This window comes from Arachis hypogaea, chromosome 14, assembly GCF_003086295.3.
Source record: "Arachis hypogaea cultivar Tifrunner chromosome 14, arahy.Tifrunner.gnm2.J5K5, whole genome shotgun sequence".
Classification (NCBI taxonomy): Eukaryota; Viridiplantae; Streptophyta; class Magnoliopsida; order Fabales; family Fabaceae; genus Arachis; species Arachis hypogaea.
This window is the reverse complement of record NC_092049.1, coordinates 111,978,321-112,004,636: the sequence shown is the minus strand read 5'-3', so window position 1 is coordinate 112,004,636 and position 26,316 is coordinate 111,978,321. Positions and strand designations below refer to the sequence as shown.

The following is a 26,316-nucleotide window of genomic DNA, read 5'->3' as shown; positions in this document are numbered from 1 at the left end:
ATAATAGAAGAGTGCCAAGCAGTTCAATTAAGAAGTGGGAAAACATTAAATACCTCACTTCAGAGCAGCAGAAAGCCAAGGAAAGAACAACTGACAGAGGATGAGCAAAATATTATCCAAAATCCCTCTGAGGATAGTAAGAGCCCAGAGAGGAATAATTCTGGAGTTCAAACGCCAGAAACAACCAAGGAGCTGGCGTCAAACGCCCAATGGAAGCTCAGTTCTAGCGTTCAAACGCCAGAAACAGGTAAGGAGTTGGCGTCCAACGCCAATCCAGCTTCCAACCCTGGCATTCAAACGCCAGTGAGGGATCAGACACACCCAAGTGTTGATAACAACCCCTCTAAAAAGGCTTCTCCAACCACCTTTGTAGGAAATAAACGTGCAGCAACCAAGGTTGAAGAATACAAAGCCAAAATACCTTATCCTCAAAAACTCCACCAAAAGGAGTAGGATAAGCAATTTGCTCTCTTTGCAGACTATCTCAGGACTCTTGAAATAAAGATTCCGTTTACAGAGGCACTTGAGCAAATACCCTCTTATGCCAAGTTCATGAAAGAGGTCTTGAGTCATAAGAAGGATTGGAGAGAAACTGAAAGAGTTCTCCTCACTGAAGAATGTAGTGTAGTCATTCTGAAAAGCTTCCCAGAAAAGCTTAAGGATCCCGAGAGCTTTATGATACCATGTGTATTAGAGGGTGATTGCACCAAGACAGCTTTATGTGATCTTGGGGCAAGCATCAACCTAATACCTGCATCCACTATCAGAAAGCTTGGTTTAACTGAAGAAGTCAAACCAACCAGGATATGTCTCCAACTTGTTGATGGCTCCATTAAATACCCATCAGGCATGATTGAAGACATGATTGTCAGGGTTGGGCCATTCGCCTTTCCCACTGACTTTGTAGTGCTGGAAATGGAGGAGCACAAGAGTGCTACTCTCATTCTAGGAAGACCTTTCCTAGAAACTGAACGAACTCTCATTGATGTCCAAAAGGGGGAAGTAACCCTGAGGGTCAATGAGGATGAGTTCAAGTTGAATGCTGTCAAAGCCATGCAGCATCCAGACACACCAAAAGACTGCATGAAAGTTGATCTTATTGACTCTTTGGTAGAGGAGATCAACATGGCTGAGAGTCTCAAATCAGAGCTAGAAGACATCTTTAGAGATGCTCAGCCTGATTTGGAGGATTCAGAGGAAATAAAAGAGCCTCTGGAAATTCCTCAGGAAGAGGAAAAACCTCCAAAACCCAAGCTCAAACCATTACCACCATCCCTGAAATATGCATTTTTGGGAGAAGGTGACACTTTTTCAGTGATCATAAGCTCTGCTTTAAATCCACAGGAAGAGGTAGCACTAATTCAAGTGCTAAGGACACACAAGACAGCTCTTGGGTGGTCCATAAGTGACCTTAAGGGCATAAGCCCAGCTAGATGCATGCACAAGATCCTATTGAAGGATGATGCTAAGCCAGTGGTTCAACCACAGAGGCGGCTAAATTCAGCCATGAAGGAAGTGGTGCAGAAAGAGGTCACCAAGTTACTGGAGGTTGGGATTATTTATCCTATTTCTGATAGCCCCTGGGTGAGCCCTGTCCAAGTTGTCCCCAAAAAGGGAGGCATGACAGTAGTTCATAATGAAAAAAATGAACTGGTTCCTACAAGAACAGTTACAGGGTGGTGCATGTGTATTGACTACAGAAGGCTCAATACAGCCACCAGAAAGGATTATTTTCCTTTACCATTCATAGACCAGATGCTAGAAAGACTAGCAGGTCATGATTATTACTGCTTTTTGGATGGCTATTCAGGCTACAACCAAATTGCAGTAGATCCCTAGGATCAAGAGAAAACAGTATTCACATGTCCATCTGGAGTATTTGCCTACAGAAGGATGCCATTTGGGCTGTGTAATGCACCTGCAACCTTTCAAAGATGCATGCTCTCTATTTTCTCTGATATGGTGGGAAATTTTCTGGAAGTCTTCATGGATGACTTCTCAGTATATGGAGACTCATTCAGCTCCTGTCTTGATCACCTGACACTGGTTCTGAAAAGATGCCAAGAGACTAACCTGGTTTTAAACTGGGAAAAATGTCACTTTATGGTGACTGAAGGGATTGTCCTTGGGCACAAGATTTCGAACAAAGGAATAGAGGTGGATCAAGCTAAGGTAGCGGTAATTGAAAAATTACCACCACCTGCCAATGTTAAGGCAATCAGAAGCTTTCTGGGGCATGCAGGATTCTATAGGAGGTTTATAAAGGATTTTTCAAAAATTACAAAACCTCTAAGCAACCTGCTAGCTGCTGACACGCCATTTGTGTTTGACACAGAGTGTCTGCAGGTGTTTGAAACTCTGAAAGCTAAGCTGGTCACAGCACCAGTCATTTCTGCACAAGACTGGTCATCACCATTCGAACTAATGTGTGATGCCAGTGACCATGCCATTGGTGTAGTATTGGGGCAGAGGCATGACAAGTTTCTATATATCATTTATTATGCTAGCCGTGTTTTAAATGATGTCCAGAAAAATTACACAACCACAGAAAAAGAATTGCTTGCAGTGGTTTATGCCATTGACAAGTTTAGATCATACTTGGTAGGATCAAAAGTGATTGTGTACACTGACCATGCTGCTCTTAAATATCTACTTACAAAGCAGGATTCAAAACCCAGCCTCATAAGATGGGTGTTGCTTCTGCAAGAGTTTGATATAGAAATAAGAGACAGAAAAGGGATAGAAAATCAAGTGGCTTACCATCTGTCCCGGATAGAACCAGTAGAAGGGGCATCCTTTCCCTCTATTGAGATCTCCGAAACCTTTCCGGATGAGCATTTGTTCGCCATTCAAGAAACACCATGGTTTGCAGACATTACAAACTATAAAGCTGCAAGGTTCATACCCAAGGAGTACAACAGGCAACAAAAGAAGAAATTAATTACTGATGCAAATTACTACTTGTGGGATGAACCCTATCTCTTCAAGAGATGTGCAGACGGAATAATTCGTAGGTGTGTGCCTAGAGAAGAAGCACAGAAGATCTTATGACATTGCCATGGGTCACAATATGGAGGTCATTTTGGAGGTGAGCGAACAGCCACCAAAGTCCTCCAATGTGGCTTCTACTGGCCTACCATCTATAGAGATTCCCGAGAGTTTGTACGTAATTGTGACAGTTGCCAAAGAGCTGGTAATCTGCCTCATGGTTACGCCATGCCTCAACAAGGAATCTTGGAGATTGAGTTGTTTGATGTATGGATAATTGACTTCATGGGGCCTTTCCCACCATCATACTCAAACACTTATATTCTGATGGCAGTCGACTATGTATCAAAATGGGTAGAGGCCATTGCCACACCCACTAATGATACTAAGACAGTGCTGAAGTTCCTCCAGAAACATATCTTCAGCAGGTTTGGTGTCCCTAGAGCACTAATTAGTGATGGGGGCACTCACTTCTGCAACAAACAGCTTTACTCTGCTATAGTCCGGTATGGAATTAGCCACAAGGTGGCAACTCCATATCATCCACAGACAAATGGGCAAGTTGAAGTCTCTAATAGAGAACTAAAAAGAATCCTGGAACGGACTGTAAGTACCCGTAGAAAGGATTGGGCGAGAAGCTTGGATGATGCTCTGTGGGCTTACAGAACAGCATTCAAAACTCCTATAGGGACCTCTCCATACCAGCTTGTGTATGGTAAGGCCTGTCATCTGCCCGTGGAACTAGAGCATAAGGCCTATTGGGCAACCAGATTCCTAAACTTCGATGCCAATTTAGCCGGAGAAAAAAGATTGCTCCAGCTAAATAAGCTAAAGGAATTCAGACTCACTGCTTTCGAAAATGCCAAGCTTTACAAAGAGAAAGCAAAAAGGTGGCATGACAGAAAGTTGTCATCTAGAGTCTTTGAACCAGGACAGAAGGTTCTACTATTTAACTCTAGGCTCAGGCTATTCCCCAGGAAACTGAAATCCCGGTGGAGGAGACCATATGTGATTACAAGTGTGTCACCATATGGCTATGTGAAGCTTCAAGACATTGATTCTAATAAGAAGTTCATTGTTAATGGACAGAGAATCAAGCATTATCTTGAAGGCAATGTTGAGCAAGAGTGCTCAAGGCTGAGGCTAGATTAAAAGCTCAGCAAGGTCCAGCTAAAGACAATAAAGAAGCACTTGCTGGGAGGCAACCCAGCCATCAGCAAAACTTTTTCTTATTAATTTTTTTAATTATAGAGGTTCAATATCAATAATCTTCAAGGTAAAGAATCAATTGCATAAGTTCACAGGGTTGCAGAAGGATTCAGAATACAAAACAGCAAAAAGAAGCTCACTGGTGCGAAAAAGCCAGTAAGAGCTGTTTTGGGCATTAAATGCCCAAAAGGAGCATCTACTGGGCGTTTAACGCCAGTAGAGATAGCCATCTGGGCGTTAAACGCCAAAAAGAAGCAGCTTCTGGGCGTTTAACGCCAGATTTACAGCATCCTGGGCGTTCAGAAAAACGCCCAGTGACAAAGGAGTTTCTGGCGTTTAACGCCAGCTAGAAGCAACAGCTGGGCGTTAAACGCCCAGACTAAGCACCAACTGGGCGTTAAACGCCCAAAACATGCAGCAGTTGGGCGTTTAACGCTAGGATTGTGGGGAGTAGGTAATTTCGTTTTCACTTCAAATTTTTTCCATTTTTCATGTTTCAACTCATGATTTCTTGCATAAACATATTACAAATCCTAATTTTTCAAATCCTTTTTCAAAGATATCAAATGTATCTTAATTCTAAATATAAACCTTTGTTTTAATCCTCTTCAACTTCTTTTCAAATCTTTTTCAAAACAAATCTATCTCTTTTCCTTCTCAAAATTTTGTTTTTTCAACTCATCAATATCTTTTTCAAATCTTCACAATATCTTTTTCAAAACAAAGCTATCTTTTTCAAATATCTTTCATATTATTCATATCTTTTAAATTTTAAAGTGCATCCTTTTCCTATCATACTTATCTTTTACAAATCATATCTTCTATCATATCTTCTTCAAAATTTTCGAAACCCACTCCCCTTCCCTTTAAATCCTAGTTCAGCCTCCTCCCCACCTTCACAATTCGGACTTGGCTCTCCTCATATCCCTCTTCTTTCCTTTCCTTTGCTTGAGGACAAGAAAACCTCTAAGTTTGGTGTGTTTATCCGTGATCACTAAGCCAATACCTACTAAGATCATGGCTCCTAAGGGAAAACAAACCAACTCAAGAGGCAAGAAAGAGAATATTCCAAAACCACTTTGGAATCAAGGGAAGTTCTTAACCAAAGAACATTCAGACCATTACTACAAAATAATGGGTCTAAGGTCAGTGATCCCGGAAGTTAAATTCGATCTAAAAGAAGACGAATATCCGGAGATCCAAGAGCAAATTTGAAATAGGAGCTGGGAAGTCCTAGCTAATCCTGAAACAAAGTTGGGAAGAAATATGGTTCAGGAATTCTACGCTAATATGTGACAGACGGACAGGCAGAGAATAGCTAGAACCGCATTCTATGACTATAGAACTCTGGTCAGAGGGAATATTGTTCACACCCACCCTGACAAAATAAGGGAGATCTTCAAGCTGCCTCAACTGCAAGATGACCCAGACCCCTTTAATAGAAGAATGATGAGATCAAACCTGAGCTTGGACAAAATCCTAGAGGACATATGCCTCCCTGGAGCCAAATGGACAACCAACACAAAGGGTGCCCCAAACCAACTCAAAAGAGGAGATCTCAAACCAGTCGCCAGAGGCTGGCTGGACTTCATTGGGCGCTCTATACTGCCCACTAGAAACCGCTCTGAGGTCACCATCAGAAGAGCAGTGATGATTCATTGCATTATGCTGGAAAAAGAAGTGGAAGTTCATCAGCTGATTGCTTGTAAGCTTTACAAAATTGCAAACAAGAACTCCAAAGATGCCAGATTGGCTTATCCAAGCTTGGTCTCTCTGTTATGTAAAGATGCTGGGGTAAAAATGGGAGTAGATGAGTATATCTCAGTTGAGCAACCAATCACCAAAAAGTCTATAGAAGGACAACAAGTACAGGACGACCCCATCAAGAGGAGAGCACAGGAGTTCCTCCCGGAAATCCCTCAAATTGAATACTGGGAGCGCCTAGAAGCATCTGTCACCAAGTTGCAAGAAGCTATGGATCAACTGAAAGAAGAACAGCAAAATCAAAACAGCATGCTATGCAAACTACTTAGAGAACAAGAAGAGCAAGGGCGTGAACTGAAGGAACTGAAGCGCCAGAAGCTATCTTTTGAAGGGCCAAGCACTCCACAGACTAAAGAGGCATCCACCTCCCAAATTCAAGGTTGTTGAGTTCTAATCTTAGCCTTAACTCTGTGATAATTATTCTTATTAGAAATTTACCTTAGAAGTCATATATGAGTAGTAGTAATTAGCATCTCTATTTTAATTTTATCTCCAATTAAGCTATAATTTATTTTTCTCATCATCATCAAACATGAATAAAATAGCAGATTTTTAGAATAAGGAGGCAATATTTTTTTCGAGTTTTTAATAAGGAAAATTCTAATTATTTAATGTGGTGGCAATACTTTTTGTCTTCTAAATGAATGCCTGAACAGTGCATGTTTTTTATATAAAATTTTATGAATGTTAAAATCGTTGGCTCCTGAAAGAATGATGAACAAGAGAAATGTTATTGATAATTTGAAAAATCATAAAATTGATTCTTGAAGCAAGAAAAAGCACTGAATACAAAAGCTTGCGCAAAAAAAAAAGAAAAAGAGAGAGAGAGAGAGAGAGAGAGAGAGAGAGAGAGAGAAAGCAAGCAGAAAAAGCCAATAGCCCTTAAAACCAAAAGGCAAGGGTAATAAAAAGGATCCAAGGCTTTGAGCATCAGTGGATAGGAGGGCCTAAAGGAATAAAATCTTGGCCTAAGCGGCTAAACCAAGCTGTCCCTAACCATGTGCTTGTGGCGTGAAGGTGTCAAGCCAAAAGCTTGAGACTAAGCGGTTAAAGTCGAGGTCCAAAGCAAAAAAAAAAAAAAAAAAAAAAAAAAAGAAGAAGAAGAAGAGTGTGCTTAAGAACCATGGACACCTCTAAGTGGGGACTCTAGCAAAGCTGAGTCACAATCTAAAAAGGTTCACCCAGTTATGTGTCTGTGGCATTGATGTATCCGGTGGTAATATTGGAAAACAAAGTGCTTAGGGCCACGGCCAAGACTCGTAAAGTAGCTGTGTTCAAGAATCAACGTACTAAACTAGGAGAATCAATAACACTATCTAAATTTTGGGTTCCTATGGATGCCAATCATTCTGAATTTCAAAGGATAAAGTGAGATGCCAAAACTGTTCGGAAGCAAAAAGCTACTAGTCCCGCTCATCTAATTAGAATCTAAGCTTCACTCAAAACTCTGAGATATTATTGCTTCTTGATTTATTTTTATCCTATTTTATTTGTCTAGTTTCTTGGGGACAAGCAACAGTTTAAGTTTGGTGTTGTGATGAGCGGATATTTTATACGCTTTTTGGGGTTAATTTCATGTAGTTTTTAGTATGTTTTAGTTAGTTTTTAGTATATTTTTATTAGTTTCTAGGAAAAATTCATATTTCTGGACTTTACTATGAGTTTGTGTATTTTTCTGTAATTTCAGGTATTTTCTGGCTGAAATTGAGGGAGCTGAGCAAAAATCTGATTTAGGCTGAAAAATTACTGCTGATACTGTTGGATTCTGACCTCCTTGCACTCGGAATGGATTTTTTGGAGCTACAGAAGTCCATTTGATGCGCTCTCAATTGCGTTGGAAAGTAGACATCCAGGGCTTTCCAGCAATATATAATAGTCCATACTTTGCTCAAGGATAGACGACGTAAACTGGCGTTCAACGCCAGTTCCATGTTGCATTCTGGCGTTAAACGCCAGAAACAAGTTACAAGTTGGAGTTAAACGCCAGAAACAGGTTACAACCTGGCGTTTAACTCTAGAAATAGTCTAGGCACGTGTAAAGCTCAAGTCTCAGCCCCAGCACACACCAAGTGGGTCCCAGAAGTAGATTTCTGCTCTATCTATCATAGTTTACTTATTTTCTGTAAACCTAGGTTACTAGTTTAGTATTTAAACAACTTTTAGAGATTTATTTCGTATCTCATGACATTTTAGATCTGAACTTTGTACTTTTTGATGGCATGAGTCTCTAAAACTCCATTGTTGGGAGTGAGGAGCTCTGCTGTGTCTCGATGAATTAATGCAATTACTTCTGTTTTCCATTCAAACACGCTTGTTTCTATCTAAGATATTTATTCGCACTTCAATATGATGAATGTGATGATCCGTGACACTCATCACCATTCTCAACCTATGAACTCGTGCCTGACAACCACCTCCGTTCTACATTAGATTGAATGAGTATCTCTTGGATTCCTTAATCAGAGTCTTCGTGGTATAAGCTAGAATCCATTGGCAGCATTCTTGAGAATCCGGAAAGTCTAAACCTTGTCTGTGGTATTCCGAGTAGGATTCAGGGATTGGATGACTGTGACGAACTTCAAACTCACAAGGGTTGGGCGTAGTAACAGACGCAAAAGGATCAATGGATCCTATTCCAGCATGAGTGAGAACCGACAGATGATTAGTCGTGCGGTGATAGCGCATCTGGACCATTTTCACTGAGAGGACGGATGGTAGCCATTGACAATGGTGATCTACCAACACACAGCTTGCCATAGGAGGAACCTTGCGTGCATGAAGAAGAAGACAGGAGGAAAGCAGAGATTCAGAAGACAAAGCATCTCCAAAACTCCAACATATTCTCCATTACTACATAACAAGTATTTAATTTATGCTCTTTTATTTTTCGCAATCCAAACTAATAATTATAATTGATTTCCTGACTAAGAAATACAAAATAACCATAGCTTGCTTCAAGCCGACAATCTCCGTGGGAATGACCCTTACTCACGTAAGGTATTACTTGGACGACACAGTGCACTTGCTGGTTAGTGGTACGAGTTGTGAAAAGTGTGGTTTACAATTCGTGCACCAGGTGGCTTATGCTTAAATTCATCCAGAAATCTCCACCAATGTTTGGAATGCCAAAAGCCTCCGGGGTCCCAAACTAGGCAAGTGAAGTTTTTGAGCAGCTTCAAACAGATTCTCAGGCTCCCGAGGTGACAAATGTCAGAATAGATTCCAGGATCCCAAACTTTGCTTTTAAATCCGCCTTTGTCTTGATCTATATTCTTCCATCCGGGCAGTTTAGAAATTGAATTCTCACCAAGATGACCAAACGTCTTCCGAGACCCATTCAATTGAACTTGGTACCAATTCGTGCACTTCGAATTGAAGTGTGGAACCTTATTGAATCTTGCACACCAGTTCTGAGTGCGAGCCATTTCCCTCTTACTCTTAAAGCCGCAGAGAGCTTTAAGATGGCCATCTGTTTCAAGCAAACCATATTCAAGTGGAAAAGTAAAGATAAAGGTTAAGGATTGTACCCACTTGAAGCTTGTGTTAGGTGGTAATGGCCTTGGGATAGGTGTTTCCAGTGGTTCTGTAAGCTCTACTCCCTTGTATTCTTCTATGAATTCCTCCACTTCCTTGCAAAATTTTTCAACTGCAACTGCGTCCTGATCAAAGTCTTCTATGTCTTCCTCGTCACTCAAGTCATATGTTGGAGGTTGAGAGAAATCTACCTCGACATCATCTTCGTATTCACTTAGATAAGATTCTTCAGGCTCAAGGAGTTCAGTTGCGGATGTGAGTTTGTGATTAGGAGAGTTTGATTCATGATCATCACTGCCTATTGAATCAACTTCTTGTTCTGTTCCGTCCAATTTTTCACAAGGTGTATGCTTTGGAGGTTGTGCACTGTCCTCTTTGGCATCAATTTCGAACTTCTCAACAGAATCCTTTACAGTTCTCGATTCCCATGGAGGTTCAGCATCTCCTAAATCTTCAACTACTTCTTCCTTTACAACTATCATGGCTTCCTCTACTTGTTCCAATACAAAGCCATGCTCCTCATTGTCCACCGGAGTTTCTAGTGTTTCCTTCATGCTACGCTCTTCTTTTGATTCTCCACATGTAGCCATGGGAGTGCTCCGAGTGCTCAGATGTCGGGAGGCTATTATATTTACTACCTCAGTTAAGGCAGTAGTGAGTTCCAGTACGCCCTTTTGCATCATCGCTTGCCCTTGAAGAAGAACACGAAGTTTGTCATTCATTGGAGGTTGGGGTGGGTATGAGGGTTCATTGGTTGGGGAAGAGGGTTCAAAATAAGAATGTGGTGGTTCTTGGGAGTAATTGGATTGGAATTGTGGTGGATAAGGGTCATACGGTGGTGAATGGTAAAAAGAAGCTTGTGAGTGTGGTGGTTCAAAGCTACGTTGAGAGGATGGTCTATAAGCACAGGGTGGGGCTTGTTGGTAATTACAAGGGAGTCCACCATATCTATCAGCTTGGTATGCATTGTGGAGTGGTATGTGTCCATGATATCTTGGAGGGTGTTGTTGCCTAAAGGGTTGATCAGGGCCTCTTGGCTCCATCCATCTTTGATTGCTTAGACCTTGATGCATATTCCTGTTGTAGCTTCCACTCCTTTCAACAAATTCAGAACCAAACTTAAAGCGAGAGGGGTGAGAATTCATAGTAGCTAATAGAAATAAAAGGGAAAAACAAAAACAAATAAACAAATAAAAGAAAAATATTTACAATAACCAATAATAAGGCACACGTTTGCAGTTCCCCGGCAACGGCGCCATTTTGACGATCGGTTTTTCTCTATCGGTAAAGAAATATAAAAATAAGATCGCGTTGTAGATAACTTCTAAACCAACAGAAAATTCTTTCGTACAAACGTTTTAGTTGTCACAAGTAACAAACCCCTTAAAAATTGATAACCGAAGTATTTAAACCTCGGGTCGTCTTCTCAATGAACTGCAGGGAGGTGTTCTTATTATTGGTTATGAGTTTTGTAAATTGGGGGTTTTGAGAGTAAGCAACAAGTAATTTAGATGACAAATAAAATAAATAAATAACTGTAAAATAAACTCTTGGCAAGGTATGAAAATTCGGAAGTCCTATCCTAGTTATCCTTATCAATGGTGATGAGAATTATATTTTGCTCCCACTAAGTCAACCTCTAACTATGAAGGTAAGTCAAGTGGATAAATCAATTTAACACCTAAAGTCCTAGTCAATTTCCTAAGGAAAGACTAGAGTTGTAAGAATTTAGATCAATCAGCAAAGATAACAATTATCAATCACGATGAGTTTGACAACTCAAGAGTTACCAATTAATCAATTTAAGCCAAGAATATAAAAAGCTAAATAAGAATCATAAATCTGAAATACCTCAGTTTATATTAAATAAAGAAAATCCTAACATGAATGGTTCATAAGCCAATTTGGCAACATAAGTAATTAAATGAGAGCATTAAAGTATCTGAAAGTAAAAGAGAAATATAAAGTAAAAGAAATATTGAACCTGATGAAGAGTTGAAATCCTAAATTGAAATAATAAGAAATCATAATCCTAAAACCTAAGAGAGAGAAGAGAAACTCTCTCTCTAAAAACTACATCTAAATTGTGAAAAGTGAATAATTGGAGACTCTCTTTGAATGGATGCATTCCCCCACTTTATAACCTCTAATCTGTGCTTTCTGAACTTGGATCTGGGCCAAAAAGGGCTTCAGAAATCGTTGGAAGCGTTTTCTGCAGTTTCTGGTGCGTGGCGTCTGTTACGCGTCCGCGTGGGTCACGCGGTCGCATCATCTGGAGTTTTCCTTATCACGCGTTCGCTTCGGTCATGCGTACGCGTCATCTGTGTTCTGCTCAAGGCACGCATCCGCGTCGGTCACGCATTCACATCACTGCCTTTTCGCGCTAGGCATGCGGCCGCGTCGTCCATGCGTTCGCGTCGCTGCCAGTTTCTTCAAAAACTCCATTTTATGCTTTCCTTCCATTTTTATATGTTTCCTTTTCCATCCTTTAAATCATTCCTGCCTTAGGAAATCTGAAAATACTCAACACACAAATCACGGCATCGAATGGTAATAAAAGGTGATTAAAATAATTATTTAAAGTATAGGAAACATGTTTTTCACATATATCACATAATAAGGAAGGGAGAGTAAAACCATGCAATTTCACATGAATAAGTGGGTGAAGGATTGAATAAATCACTTAAATTGAGCACAAAATATATTATAAAATATGGGTTTATCAATGCTCTTTCCATCCTTTTAGCTTCTTCTAAACTCTTTCCTAGACAAATTCAAAAACCAATTTCTTGGAGTGACCTACAAGAGTTGGTAGTTCCGGTATTTTGAGTGAATCTTTACTGTCTTAATATTTAGCCAATCTTAGATAAGCATTTTTCTGGTAGGAGGAACATTTCGACTAAAGAAAATATCATATTTGTCCAAGTTGATTTTCTGGCTTGAAGCTTCTTGGTAGGCTTTGAGAATTTCCATCATTGCTTCAATGTTCTGGTCATTAGTTCTTAGGAAAATTATGCTATCATCTGTAAAAAATAGATGTGTGATTTTTGGGGCTGATCGTGCTACTTTAATGCCTCTAATTGTGAGTCTTTCCTGAGCTCTTTGTCGAGACCCGAGAAAACTTCAACTCAAAGAATGAAGAGGTATGGGGATATAGGATCCCTTGTCGAATACCTCTCGATGGCCGAAATTCCCTTGAAGGAACTCCATTAATAAGGATTTGAAAAGAAACTGTATCAATACATGCTCCAATTAAATCTATATCCATCTCGTAGGGAGTCCCATATGTTTCAATACTGCTAGGAGGAACGACCATTTAATTCAATCATAGGCCTTCACCATGTTCCGTTTGACTTCCATGAATCTTTTATTTTCCGCTTACTTTTTCCTCATGTGGTGGAATATTTCATACGCCACTAACCCGTTATCTGTGATCAGCCTTCTCAGAACAAATTAAAAGCACTTTAAAAGTCACCAACAATTTCGAGATGAATAAGTTTTAATCTATTGGCTATTGTCTTTGTAGCGATCCTAATTCTTAAACAAAATATTGCATAAGGCTATTGTCTTGTTAGCTACTGAAGGGTCTCCTTTATTATTCAACACATAGAGGATCCACTATGTAATGATTTCTCCTACTATATGCCACATCCTTTGATAAAAAAGAGCATGTATTCCATCTGGTTCTGAAAATTTGGTTGGGTGCATCTGGCTTAGTGCTGTTTTAACTTTCTTGCTGGTGAAATCTCTTTGGATTTTTTACAATCGGTCAGGTGTGATGCGGCTGCTAACCACGTTTGTAATTGATGCTACATTTTCAGTTGTTTCTGTTCGAAAGAGTTCGTAAAAAAAAGAGACCATTACCTCTTCAATCTTATTGTCATCTTTGTGGACAACACCCGCAGCATCTGTGCTTATCAATCCTATTTTCGGTCTTTCTATGAGTTATCTTGCGGATTAGATCTATATTCACAATTTTCGGATCAAATTCGAATAAATTCTGTAGATATGTGGATCGAATTCGATCCATAAACACTCCTACAAATATAGACATTAAAATATGAAATAAAGGAGATGTTAACATTCAGATTACAACTGCCACTACCAGAAATACGGACATTACCAACGGGAAGATACCCACAAATTAAAAAGAGTGGCAAATTTATATGATCGTGGTAATCACTTGCAACGTCTTGTATTTCCGTGGCCAAATTTTATGAAATTTTTCGACGATTTTGTTTGTTCGTGGCTAACTTGAGATGAGTTCTCTCAATGACCACAGACTCAATGATTACCGTGACAAAATCGAACGATTTTCACTTTTAAATTCCGCGTTTAATTTGGTTTTGTCCTCCATCCCTCTCAAAATATTTTTATGCAGTTTTTACTTTTTCAAAATTTAAACCGTAACTTAAAGGTAAATTGAATTTATCATGTGCAGGCTTTTTCAATTCTTCAATTGTTGAATTCTTCTTCCTCCTTTTGAGTGCTGCCATGAAAAATTAACAAAGTATGCTAATGGTTTGATTTTAAATTTTGTTGATGATGTGCAATTTTCTCACTTCGTATGATCCTTGAATTTGGCCATATCTCTGAATTATGTATTTTTTTTACTTAGTATTAGCTATGCGCTGATTTGATTAATTTTTTCTTTTTGATTTAACTGTAGTTTTTTAACGTAGTTGTATTATTCATTACTTGTTACAAAATCAGATTGTAATGTAACAAAAAAAACTAAATCATATACATACAATTTCAATATTTATATTTTAGTTGTTACATTTTTGTGCGTGTTCTTTTTGGTCAAATACAGTTTCAGTGTCCAATTTTACCGTATGCATTATTTAGAGACTTTGGTGATAGAATAAAATGATTCAATTGAAAATAAATGTTAAAATTATAAAAAAGAGTACTTATAAAAAGAGTACATATTTATCTTTGATAAAATAGTTCTAACTAATTTTAGAAAGTAAAAGATACTAACTATGATTTTATTGAAATAATAACTAATTTAATTATTCATTATTTAATTACTCACTCTTAATTTATGGCAACATTAATAAACAGAATTTTAACTTTTAAAATTCAGAATATTAGTTTTATACCTATATTTTATTAATTTAATTTAAAAAATAAATTAAAATTATTTTTATGGGAGTTCATTTTTTAATTATGTACAAAAAATTTTTTTCTTCAATTTAAAGGTATCAAATTCTTAAGTTTTAAGTTTATTTATTTTAATTTTTACTGATGCCATTTTTTTTAAATTCAACGAGTAAAAATTTTAAATTCTAATTAACATGTGAAATTTTTGAATATAATTTAAAGTTGTAAATTTTACAATTTGATATTTTTTATTAAAATTAAATTTTACTCTAAATTAAAAAGCTATAGTTAGTTCACTAAACAAAATTCAAATTAACATCTATAATAAGATGAATGAAATTTTGAGCGGTAATGTTAAGCGCAACTTTTATTAAGTAGCCCACTCACCCAGTCTTAACAATAACTTCCTTCCACTATTTCCAAAATCCCTATTTATTAGCTCCTGCAATTGATTCAAGTTTGATAACATGCAGCCAACCCTTTCGTTAATAACATTTTCTTCCGTTTCTCCCGATCGTAATTTCTTAACTCCTGCACTCAGATCAATTCAGCTAACCTTCAGAGCAATTCGTTCAAGACGTTCCTGTTTAGGTTCTAGGTACGATCACACCGGACGTTCTGTGAAAGAGCAGGGACCATGATTTGCAGTTCGAGTACCGTCAGTTTGAGTCGCCGAAAAAGCAAGCAAAATCGGTGGAATCAGAATTCTATCTGTAAACCCGAATCGCGAAGAAGATTTTCATGACATCATTTTGTTTTTTATATTTCTTTTAGTCAACAATGAAAGTTTATTTTAGACTTTTTTTTTTTTTATTCCAACATGCATTCTTTCTTTTGTTACTGGTTGTAGATAGATTCTAAATCACCAATTGGCATTTTGAAAGATGTTATGCAACTGACAATTGAAGGCCGCAAAGCAGCTGCAAATTACATCCGAAAAGTAAGTATTGTACCTTAATTTTTTATCATCTTCGAAGGAGTCAAATCATGACCTATTAATTTTTTAGCCTTGGAGTATCGACAGGGTGTATAATTCAGTGGTGTATAATTTAGTGGCCGAAGTTATGTGTATTTTTTACTATTTACCTGGAAATATTTTTGCATGTGGATTGTCTGTGTAACAAGAAATGGAGAGCTTGATAAATTCATTATTTTGATACTTTCAAGATTTGTATCATTTTAGCAAAGTTTGATATTTATTTTGTAATAGTTTTATTTGAATATTTTTTTAACATTAAATCCATTAATCTAGGATATTTGCTTTTCAATACTAAGTATTTGTTAATTTTATATTTTTATACTATGGATAATACGTATAGGAATGTGATTAATTTTTTTAATATTATATGATGTAATTTTATATTAAAGAGCATTTTTATTATGATATTTTTTTTTTAATTTAACTTCTATCGTTAGCCACGGAAAAAAATATGGCAAAAAAGCCCGGCCTGATCAATTTTGTCACAGGTAAATATTTTATTTTGCCACGGAAAAGAGTGTGTCTAAACGTGCTAAAGTTGTGGCTAACCAAATGTCTCCACGGGTGTTAAAACCGTGGCTATTGGAGTAAAAAGCGTGGCTAACTAAAAACGCGTCGCCCTCCCTAGCCACGGATGTTCATTTGTTGCAAAAGCATAATTGCCACAGTTTTTTTGGAGTTTAGCCACGGATTTTTCCGTGGCTAAACCCCTTCTTTTTGGTAGTGTGCACTAAAAGCAAAGAGATTTAGGTTGTGAGAACTTGGGATTGATGCAACATACCGTGATGATCTCTCACGATCAGTAAACCCAATTAGACATAGATCAAAGCTTCTACATTCAGAAAAAAGACAAGTTATGAATTAGGTATGCATTTAGACTTTTTCTTTTTTTTTTTTTTTTCTTCAGATACTTTATTTATCCAAATCTTTCACCATTCAAATTAAAATAAACTAATATCTGAAATTATTCAAAATATATAAAAATAAAATATCAATTCAAAATTTAACTTTAAATCATATATTTTTAATCTTTTTTATGAATTATTTATACTTTATAATATTTTATTATATTATGAAGTAATATTATTCATTAATTAGGACATTTTATGCTGAATAATGCAATTATCTAACGCCCGGTGTAGAAGACATGCAGTTTTGTTAGTAACAATAATAATTCGACTTGCGCAAGTTGATCCTAATCCATCTTAAGCGTTAATAAAGACTAGAAGCAAGAAAAATTAAGTAGAAAAAACAGCTTGAAGAAAAGTCAAATTTGAGTTGCAAACTTTAGTACTTCATATACTTGTGATGAAATGGAGCCATATTTTTTGTTGATATGTAGCATCTTTGAGTCCAGAATATATATTATACTATACTATATCATAAAGTCATCAAAGTTTCATCTATCATTTCTTAAATTTTATGTGACGCCCTTTTAGTTTATTGTTTAAAGCTTGATTAAATATAAAACCAAAGCAACTCCGTGGTACTTTGACAAACATATCATAAAACATCCCCTCTAACGTGGTTATATGCTTGGTCGCTGTTGGTCTCCAACATATAATGTTTAATTAAATTGAACTCAAAATTAAGTTTCCTGTTGGAAATTAAATATTAATTAAATTCAACTGCCTTATATTGTTATATATTATTTTTCAGAGAGGTGGAATCTTTCTTCCAACAACCCTTTAGGTGTCGTATATATACCATGTACATGTATGTTCTTATCGGCTAAGTTCAATCATTCGCTTCTATTAAGATAATGTTATGTTACTGATTGACGATTGTTTACAATATTTTGCACGACTATTTTTATTACTATTATGTATTGAACATACAAAATGGTTCTTTTTCTATCATAGCTGCTTAAAATATTTTAGGATGTTGTAAAAAATCAGGAACTTTCTAATTTGGTATTTAATTACCTTTCATTTTCTTTTTCTTTTTTGATTTTTTTTACCTTTTAATTAATTTGCTATTTTAGCTACAAATACTTTAATTTATTGATAATCTCATAATTTTTTTAATCAAAGATATAAAGATGTCAAGGTTTGGACACCTCAATGGATTACCTATATTGAGAGAAGAACACAAAGAGCTTCTCGGAATTTTCTTTTTCCTGTTTAATTTGAGGTGGGGATTAAACGAGGAAAAAAAACTAGTAATTATGAAATAAAATATTGTCACGTTTTTTAAAAATTACGTGATAACAAATTATTTTTTAATTATATAAACACGTAATAATTTAGTTAATTTTAGTAATTAATTTTAATATATAAATAATATTTTTTATTTTAAATATATCATTCATTCGACACTATATCTTTTGTATCTAAGGGTATTTGACAAAATAAAAAAAATATTTCTCTAGATATACTTAAATATATTTAAATACGTAGCATATATTTAGATCTAAATATCAAACACAATATTATATAAAGAAAGTTGTCTATCAAACTTGTCTTTTTTATTTCTAAAAAATTTAATATCAATCTAAAATTGTTTGTATATTTTCCATTATCGGTAAATTTGGTCTAATTTATTTTCATTATAAATTATTGTGATTCAATAGCAAAATAGAGGAAATATATATCATTTTAAAAAAATTAATTATTCTGTTGATTTTTATAATTTTACAGAATTTTTAATTAGATTTTTATATTTTTTTTAATTTAAGTTTTTATACTGTTTTCAATTTTGTAATTAAATTCTTTCTAGTATAAAAAATATTAGAATTAATTAAATATTTTTTTGCATATTAAAAATATCTATAATTAAAAATCTAATTATGTATTTGACCACATATTTTTTTAAAAAAAATATTCTGTTAATTTTAATATTTTGACATAAAAATGACTTAATTATAAAATTAAAAATAATATAGAGATCTAATTAAAAAAAATATCCAAATCTAATTATAAATAGTGTGAAACTATAGAATTTGACAGAGTAACAACTTATCATCAATAGAATTTTGTGCCATCCGGTCTTAACTCTTAACTCTCAGTCTCTATATCGATGAGCTGATTTGTTCAAACTATTTCAAAAACTCTTACTAACATGTAACAGGAAATTTGTACTAAAATTAACTCCTTAAAATATTGAGTCGTTGGTACAATCAATATATATTGGCATGGTGTTTGCTTAACTTTTCATTTAAACTTAAGCGTTGAAGCGTTGAACCAATTAAAAGGCCATAACGCAATGGAGTTATTGCGGCATCTTGTTTTGTCACTACACTTTCTTCTCTTTTTTCATCACTCACTCTTCTCACCATTCCCACTCACAAACTGCTTAACTATGAATCATTCAACCACTAATGTGTGTCATGAAGATGAAAGCAACGCCTTATTGAAGTTTAAGAAAAACTTTGTGATCAGTAAGTCCGCTTCTCAAAATCCATTCAGTTATCCTAAAACTGCTTCTTGGATTCCAACTACAGATTGCTGCTCATCATGGCATGGCGTCGAATGCAACGAGATCACAGGTCATGTGACTGGCATTGATCTTAGTAGCTGCCAGCTTTATGGTTCCATGGATGGCAATAGCACTCTTTTCTCACTTGTGCATCTTCGAAGTCTTGATCTTTCGGACAACAACTTCAATCACTCTCAAATTCCAGCTAGGACAGGGGATCTTTCACAGCTAAGGCATCTGAATCTTTCTCATGGCTCTGAAACCACATTCTCTGGCGAAATCCCACATGAAGTTTCACAGCTGCCCAACTTGTTGTCCCTTGATCTCCGCAGCTATATTGGTGTGGATAATCCCGATGATCCAATCAACCATTTGAGACTCAAGACAACCACACTAAGATCCTTAATTCAAAACTCAACTAGACTCAAAGAACTCCATCTCTCTTTTGTGACTATATCATCATTTGTACCAAATATACTCACAAATCTTACACATCTGGAGCAACTGTCCCTTTCCCATTGTGAACTATATGGTGAATTTCCAATTGGGGTATTCCATCTTCCAAAATTAAGAGTTTTGGATTTAGAATACAACAATAACCTCACTGGTATGTTGCCTGATTTTCACTCAAGTTCACTCATCAGCTTATTGAATCTCAGAGGAACAAGTTTCTATGGTTCTTTACCAGCATCCATTGCAAATCTTAATTCCTTATATTGGTTATCAATTTCAAATTGTAGCTTTTATGGTTCTATTCCTTCTTCAATCGGGAACCTCACTCAGCTTGAGTATTTTAATCTTGGATACAATAAAATAAGCGGTGAAATTCCATATTCTATAGGGAACTTAACCAATTTAGCACACTTGAGTCTTTTTGAAAATAACCTTTCTGGTGAAATTCCTCGTTCTCTCTTTGGCCTAGAGAACCTTGAAACTCTTGTTCTAGGGAATAATTTGTTGAAGGGACAAGTAGAGCTTGAGATGTTTCTAAAGCTGAAAGTGCTAACTGATCTAGATATATCATCCAATAATTTGGTTTTGACCACTAGGAAAAGTTCTTCCAATGTAACCCTTCCTCCAATTCAAGCATTGGATTTGGATTCTTGCAACCTAAGTGGTGAAATCCCATCATGGATAATGAACCTAACCGCTTTATTTTACTTGAGTCTTCAGCAAAATAACCTGCAAGGTGAAATCCCTCTCTCTCTGTTTAGACTAGAGAATCTTGAATCTCTTTCTTTAAGCAACAATTTGTTGGAAGGTCAGATAGATCTTAAAATGTTTCTAAATCTCAAAAGCCTTAATTTTCTTGCCTTAGGACACAACAACCTATCTCTGCTCAGAGGAACATTTTCCATCAATAATGCAACCCTTCCTCCATTAGAAATACTAGATTTGGTATCATGCAATGTAGGTGAGTTTCCAGTTGTTATTCGAGAGCTGGAAGCGCTATCTTATCTAGATGTGTCCTATAATGATGTTAAGTCTTTACCTAATTGGGTATGCAATCTAAAATTACTTGTCTATCTTGATTTGTCCTACAACAACTTAAGCAGCCATATTCCTTCATGCATAGGAAACTTTAGCCAATCTCTTCAAGCTTTAATGCTACAAGGAAACAAATTGGTTGGCCGTATTCCTCAAACATATACAATTGGAAGTGGCCTTAAGATGATTGACTTAAGTGAAAACAATTTGCAGGGTCAATTACCAAGAGCTTTGGTCAATTGTAGAATGTTAGAGTATCTTAATGTGGGTCATAACCAAATTAATGATTCATTTCCCTTTTGGTTGAGCACTCTTCCTGAGTTGAAAGTTATCTCTCTGCGCCATAATGAATTTTATGGACCCATCATGTGCCCAAAGCCATGCACATTTTCTAAGCTTCACATCCTTGATTTTTCTCACAACAAATTCTCCGGAATTTTGACTCCAGAAATGATCAAGAGTTGGAAATCCATGATGATGTCCAACGCAAGTCAATTGGCATATGAGAACAATGTTATAAAGTTCAGTGGAAAATCTTGGTCTATTTACATTGATTATGCATTCACAATGTCTAACAAAGGGATTGTGATGACTTATAATGAACTTCAGCACCTCTACTACATGGTAGCCATTGATCTTTCAAGTAACAGAATTTCTGGAATAATTCCGGATGTCATGGGTGAGTTGAAAAGTCTTGTCTTGCTCAACTTGTCCAATAACATGCTTTCTGGAAACATTCCTTCTTCCTTGCGAAAGCTTTCAAACCTTGAAGCATTGGACTTTTCTCTCAACAACTTATCAGGAAACATTCCTCAGCAATTAACAGAACTCACCTTTTTAGAGTTCTTTGATGTGTCGTTCAATAATCTTTCAGGCCCAATACCAGAAAACGGACAATTTTCCACATTCCAAGAAAATTCATTTGAGGGAAATCAAGGGTTGTGTGGGATTCAATTGTTGATAAAGAAATGTGAAAATCATGGTATGGGTTCACCGCCTCAGTCTGATGGAGATCAAGATTCAGAATCCTTGCTTCAATTTGATTGGAAAATAATTCTAATTGGATATGTAGGAGGACTAGTTGCTGGACTTTCTCTTGGAAATGCTTTTGGTCCGAATGTCCTTGCATGGCTAAGGAGTATCTTTAAGTGAAGAAATCTTGTCTTTTGATTATATAGGTGTGTAGTGTGTACTCTAGCAGTTTTCATTTGTCGTTGTTTCCTTAGCAGTTTTCAAAATAAAGAAACAATGATAACTGCTAAGCATATGTAATGCCACTAATGCGTTTTGATTGCATATGGATTTAATTTTCATAGACGGATACTCAAAAACATTATATGTTTTATGAATTATTTTATTAGGGAGCTATAATTATTTTTCTTTATTTATCATAGTAAAACATAAGAAATAGAAAAACAGCCCAACAGATATATTTTTATCTCAATGATTTATTTTTAGAATAAATACTAAATACAAACACAATTATGCTATATATACACTAAAAGTTAGACCCATATTTGATATCTCAAAACAATTTTATTATACAACTGTATACAAATTTGATTATTTTATTATAAAAAATTATGTGAATATATATATATAAGATGACGGATTTAGTAGCTAATTTTGGGTATACATATACCTAAAATTTTTGGTACAATTATACATCCAAAAGATTTAATCAATAAAAAAATAGGCTATTTTTTTTGCATATGACACCTATATTGGTGTAACGCATGGTTATGGATCTTAAAGAAGTTTTACAATGGAGTGACGGCGTTCAGGTGTTGTGAAGAAATCGGACGGTTCGATTTCATGCAGGTGAGAGAGGACACAAATCGGACCGTCCGATTTGTGTCAGATAGTGATTCTGTTGGCAAAGAAATTAGACTGAGCGATTTCATGAAAGGAGATGAGAAGATTTTGGGCCAAAGAAATCGGACCCAGCGATTTCAGGGTTGCGGGTGAGAAATTTTTGATACGCAGGAAATCAGACCCAGCGATTTCTTGGAGATGAAAAATTTTTTTGGCGGCCAACCACAAAACGGATGGTCTGATTTTGGTGTTTAGAAAAATTTGAAATTGGAGCAAGCGGTCGGACGGTACGATTTGAGCTTCATAAATACTCAAACCAACACCGAGCTACCAACCAACTTCCTCATCTTCTTCTTCTCACAGTTTTGAGTTCACTGAAGCTCAAAGCTTTCTTTCTCATCTTCTCTATTCCATCATGGATGATAGAGTAAGATTAAAAGTGTATTATCATGGCCAAATTTTATTACAAACATCTGAATGAGTAAAATTTGTGTGTGAAAATCCATTAGATGTTGTGATTCTATTCACACTGTCATTTGAAGAATTAAAAGGTGTGATTTGGGAGAAGATGGATCCTCAAATACGTAGGGGAGTGTCATGTATTCTGTACAGATATCATGTATCTATATTTGGTGGGTTCGTTCAATTTCAAACGAAATACGTAACCGATGAAGCGAGCATGCAAGAAATGTTTTCAGTATATCTTGAAAGCCGGTCCCGAATATCATTCATCGAACCGTATGTTGAGTTTGAGCAATCTGCAGCGGACCGAGATATTGAATTGGAAGATTACAACAGTGATAGTGAAGAAGAGTTTGAAAGTAATTACGAGGTCGTTGATCTAGGTGTAGACGAAGATCATGCTGATGATGCTATGGTGGCAGATGTGGTGGATGTGGCAAATACACTAGCAAACCAGCAGCCGTTTTAGGAGCCGACTTTCATGCGGTCATTGGATTTGGAGGCCATGCATGCACCGAAGTTTCCTCAATATGTAAATGCAGGTATGTCATCATTTTAAATTAAGATTTGGTGAACTATGACTTGTGCATAGGTTTTGAGTTTAGGACAAATATTTAAGACAACGGTAAATAGGCAAAATATAGCATATAATTAGTAATTGTTTAATGTTTAATTATCAAGTAAACGTGTATGCTGAGAAATTTAGTAATTTCCATCATTGTTATTAAAACCGGACCGGACCGATCGGTTCGAGCAAAAGACCATTAAACCGGACCAGTCAGTTCGACCAAAAAACTATTGAACCGGACAGGCCAGTTTGACCAAAAAACTATTGAACTGGACTGTAGACCGGTCCGGTCCGATGATGAGACCACACATGGCAATGAACCGGTGTGAACCGGTCAAATCCAGAATGAACCGGTAAAAATCGGGTCAATCAGTTCAACTAGTGACCCACCGGTTGAATCGGTGACCCAATGACCCAGTGACCTGACCGGTACGATCACCGGTTTGGTTCTGGCAACTATGTTTTCCATTGTTGTGTGATTATTAGTTTATTAAATATCGTTTCATGACCTAGTTGATGAACTTATTAACTTTTGCATCATTTATTCTTGATTTACGGATCATTGATTTGATTAATACGACACATATTTAACAGTTATTAATGGAACTATAAAATTTGTGACGTGATTGCAGCAGAGCTTCCTGTTATGATGGATGGTGAATTTAGCGTGGGAATGGAATTCAGTTCTAGGGAGGCGGTAATTAAGGCGATGAAAGATTATACTATTCGTAGAGGTGTAGATTACCGGGTGCATGAGTCAGAACCGACGACATTCTATGCTAAATGTACCCAGTATGGCACAGGCTGTGATTGGCTTATCAGGGTGAGCAAAATATCCAGGAAGTACTGTTGGGAGATAAGGAGGTACAATGGCAGTCACACCTGCATTAGGGCCACCATTTCTCAATATCATTCGAAGCTGGATTCAAACACAATTGCAGAAGTAATAAAGCCATTGGTAGAAGTTGACCCATTTATAAAGGTGAAATCAGTGATAGCGAAAGTACAGTCGAAGTTTAACTACACCATAAGTTATTGCAAAGCATGGTTGGCAAAACAGAAGGCAATGGAGTCAATTTTCGGAGGTTGGGAAGCTTCCTATGAAGCTTTGCCGATATGGTTTGAGGCCATGTGTCACAAGGAGCCATCCGCAGTCGTTCATTTTGAAATAATGCCTGCATATCAGGGAGATGACTTGGTTCTTAACATTCGTGTACTACACCGAGTCTTCTGGAGTTATTACCCTTGTATTAGAGCATTCAGACATTGCAAGGCAATAGTGCAGGTAGACGGAACTCATTTGTATGGAAAATATAAGGGTTGTTTGTTGTTGCAGTTTCACAGGATGGCAACAAAAACATCGTGCCTATTGCATTTGCGATAGTTGAGGGAGAGACATCTGAGGCTTGGCACTTTTTTCCTAGTAACTTGCGACATCATGTTGTGACACGTGATGGTGTGGGCCTTATCTCCGATCGGTACGATTCCATCAGGTCAGCTATTGCTCGCAGTAATGGAGCTTGGTCTCCTCTGAAAACATTCCACATATTTTGTATCAGACACATTGAGTCCAATTTTTTGAGGAAGTTTAAGGCTCCGTATCTACAGAAGCTTATCGTCAATATCGGTATGATAGTTACTATTACAGTTATTTTAAACCTAGTTATTATAATGAACGTTGTTTGTAATGGGTAATTTTTTTTATTAATAGGATATTCCCGAACAGTTCACGAGTACGAGATGCGTTATCAGCATTTATGCGAGCGGGGTGAGGCTTATACCAACTGGTTGGATCGTATTCCCCGTGAGTAGTATGCTTTATCATTTGATGGAGGATATCGATGGGGTCATATGACCACCAATCTAGTGGAGTGCATCAACTCGGTACTGAAAGGGGCACGCAATCTTCCAGTCACTGCACTTGTTAAGGCAACGTTTTACAGGCTTAATTAGTTGTTTACCTGAAAAAGAGTTGAGGCTGAGGCTCGTATTAATGCAGGACATATGTTCTCTAAGCTTGTAACCTCCAAATCGCATGCCAATCAGCGGGCAGTGGGTAACATTCAAGTTAGTTACTTTGACAGACAGAATGAGGTATTTGAAGTGCGTAAGTGTCCCAGTGGTCTAGAGTATGCAGTGGACCTCCGTCGACAACGGTGTGACTGTGGTGAATTCCAGGTAGACCGGATTTCATGTCGACATGTGTTTGCTTGTTGTGCAAACCAGCGCTTGGATTGGCAACTGTATGTTCATGATGTTTACAAAATGGACCAAGTTCGACGAGTGTACAGGACGAGGTTTAGGCCACTAGAGAACCCGACAACATGGCCTGTTTATCATGGACCCCGATTCGTAGGTAATCCGTTCCTCAGATGGGTATCCAAAGGTCGACCAAGAATGACCCGTTTCTTAAATGAGATGGACACTCGGATGTTGCGTGGTCCTAGGCAATGTAAGCAATGTGGGACCGAGGGCCACAGCCGTAGTAGATGTCATCATCGTGGTGGCCCAAGTGTTGGTGCGACAACCCAATAGACTTTCAATATTGTGCACTTCGTGTGTGATATTATTGTATGACTTTGGCATTTTACATCCAATGAAAATAGATGTAATTGTATGTGTGTGCTGATTATGAAGGAAAGTAGCATAGTTAATGCCATAAAGTCCAATGGCTTAGTTAATGACATAAAAGGAATTAACATAGTCATCGTCATAGTTCAACAAATCGAAAACAATAAGCACCAAACACATTCTAAATAAGGAAGTCCAAATACACATATCATTTTTTCATTGCCCTTTTTATATCTTTGTATAATTTCTTGCATTTCTTTGCAACCCTGTTAAAAGCGGACGGGGTATATCGATTAGCGCTCTGACGGAGGGATCAGCTCTAAGGTTGTATCCTTTTCCTTTTTTGCTTGTGGTTGTCCCTATGGAAACATTCACGCATTAAATAACCAACTTATCAAACCAAGCGAATAAGCAA

The 26,316-nt window shown here is 36.8% G+C and overlaps 2 protein-coding genes across 2 annotated transcripts; both read left to right on the top strand.

Moving 5' to 3' along the window:
• The first annotated feature begins 18,880 nt into the window (after positions 1 to 18,880).
• LOC112740521 (uncharacterized) lies at positions 18,881 to 21,637 on the top strand. The gene has a single exon (XM_025789193.2). The coding sequence runs from the start codon at positions 18,881 to 18,883 to the stop codon at positions 21,635 to 21,637; it is 2,757 nt and encodes a 918-aa protein (XP_025644978.2).
• Positions 21,638 to 23,243: 1,606 nt separating this feature from the next.
• LOC112742937 (uncharacterized) lies at positions 23,244 to 25,865 on the top strand. Its single transcript, XM_025792178.1, has 5 exons — positions 23,244 to 23,304; positions 23,963 to 24,577; positions 24,667 to 24,957; positions 25,042 to 25,134; positions 25,330 to 25,865. Exons 1-5 carry the CDS (start codon positions 23,244 to 23,246, stop codon positions 25,863 to 25,865), a joined length of 1,596 nt encoding a protein of 531 aa, XP_025647963.1.
• Positions 25,866 to 26,316: the final 451 nt, after the last annotated feature.

Excerpts from the sequence above, each read along its gene's own strand:
- LOC112740521 (XM_025789193.2), top strand. The coding sequence starts at position 18,881 with ATGAATCATTCAACCACTAATGTGTGTCATGAAGATGAAAGCAACGCC.
- LOC112742937 (XM_025792178.1), top strand. The coding sequence starts at position 23,244 with ATGCGGTCATTGGATTTGGAGGCCATGCATGCACCGAAGTTTCCTCAA. Across the intron at positions 23,305-23,962 it reads TCCTCAATATGTAAATGCAG|CAGAGCTTCCTGTTATGATG; the intron begins GTATGTCATCAT and ends ACGTGATTGCAG. Across the intron at positions 24,578-24,666 it reads CTTCTGGAGTTATTACCCTT|TTTCACAGGATGGCAACAAA; the intron begins GTATTAGAGCAT and ends TTGTTGTTGCAG.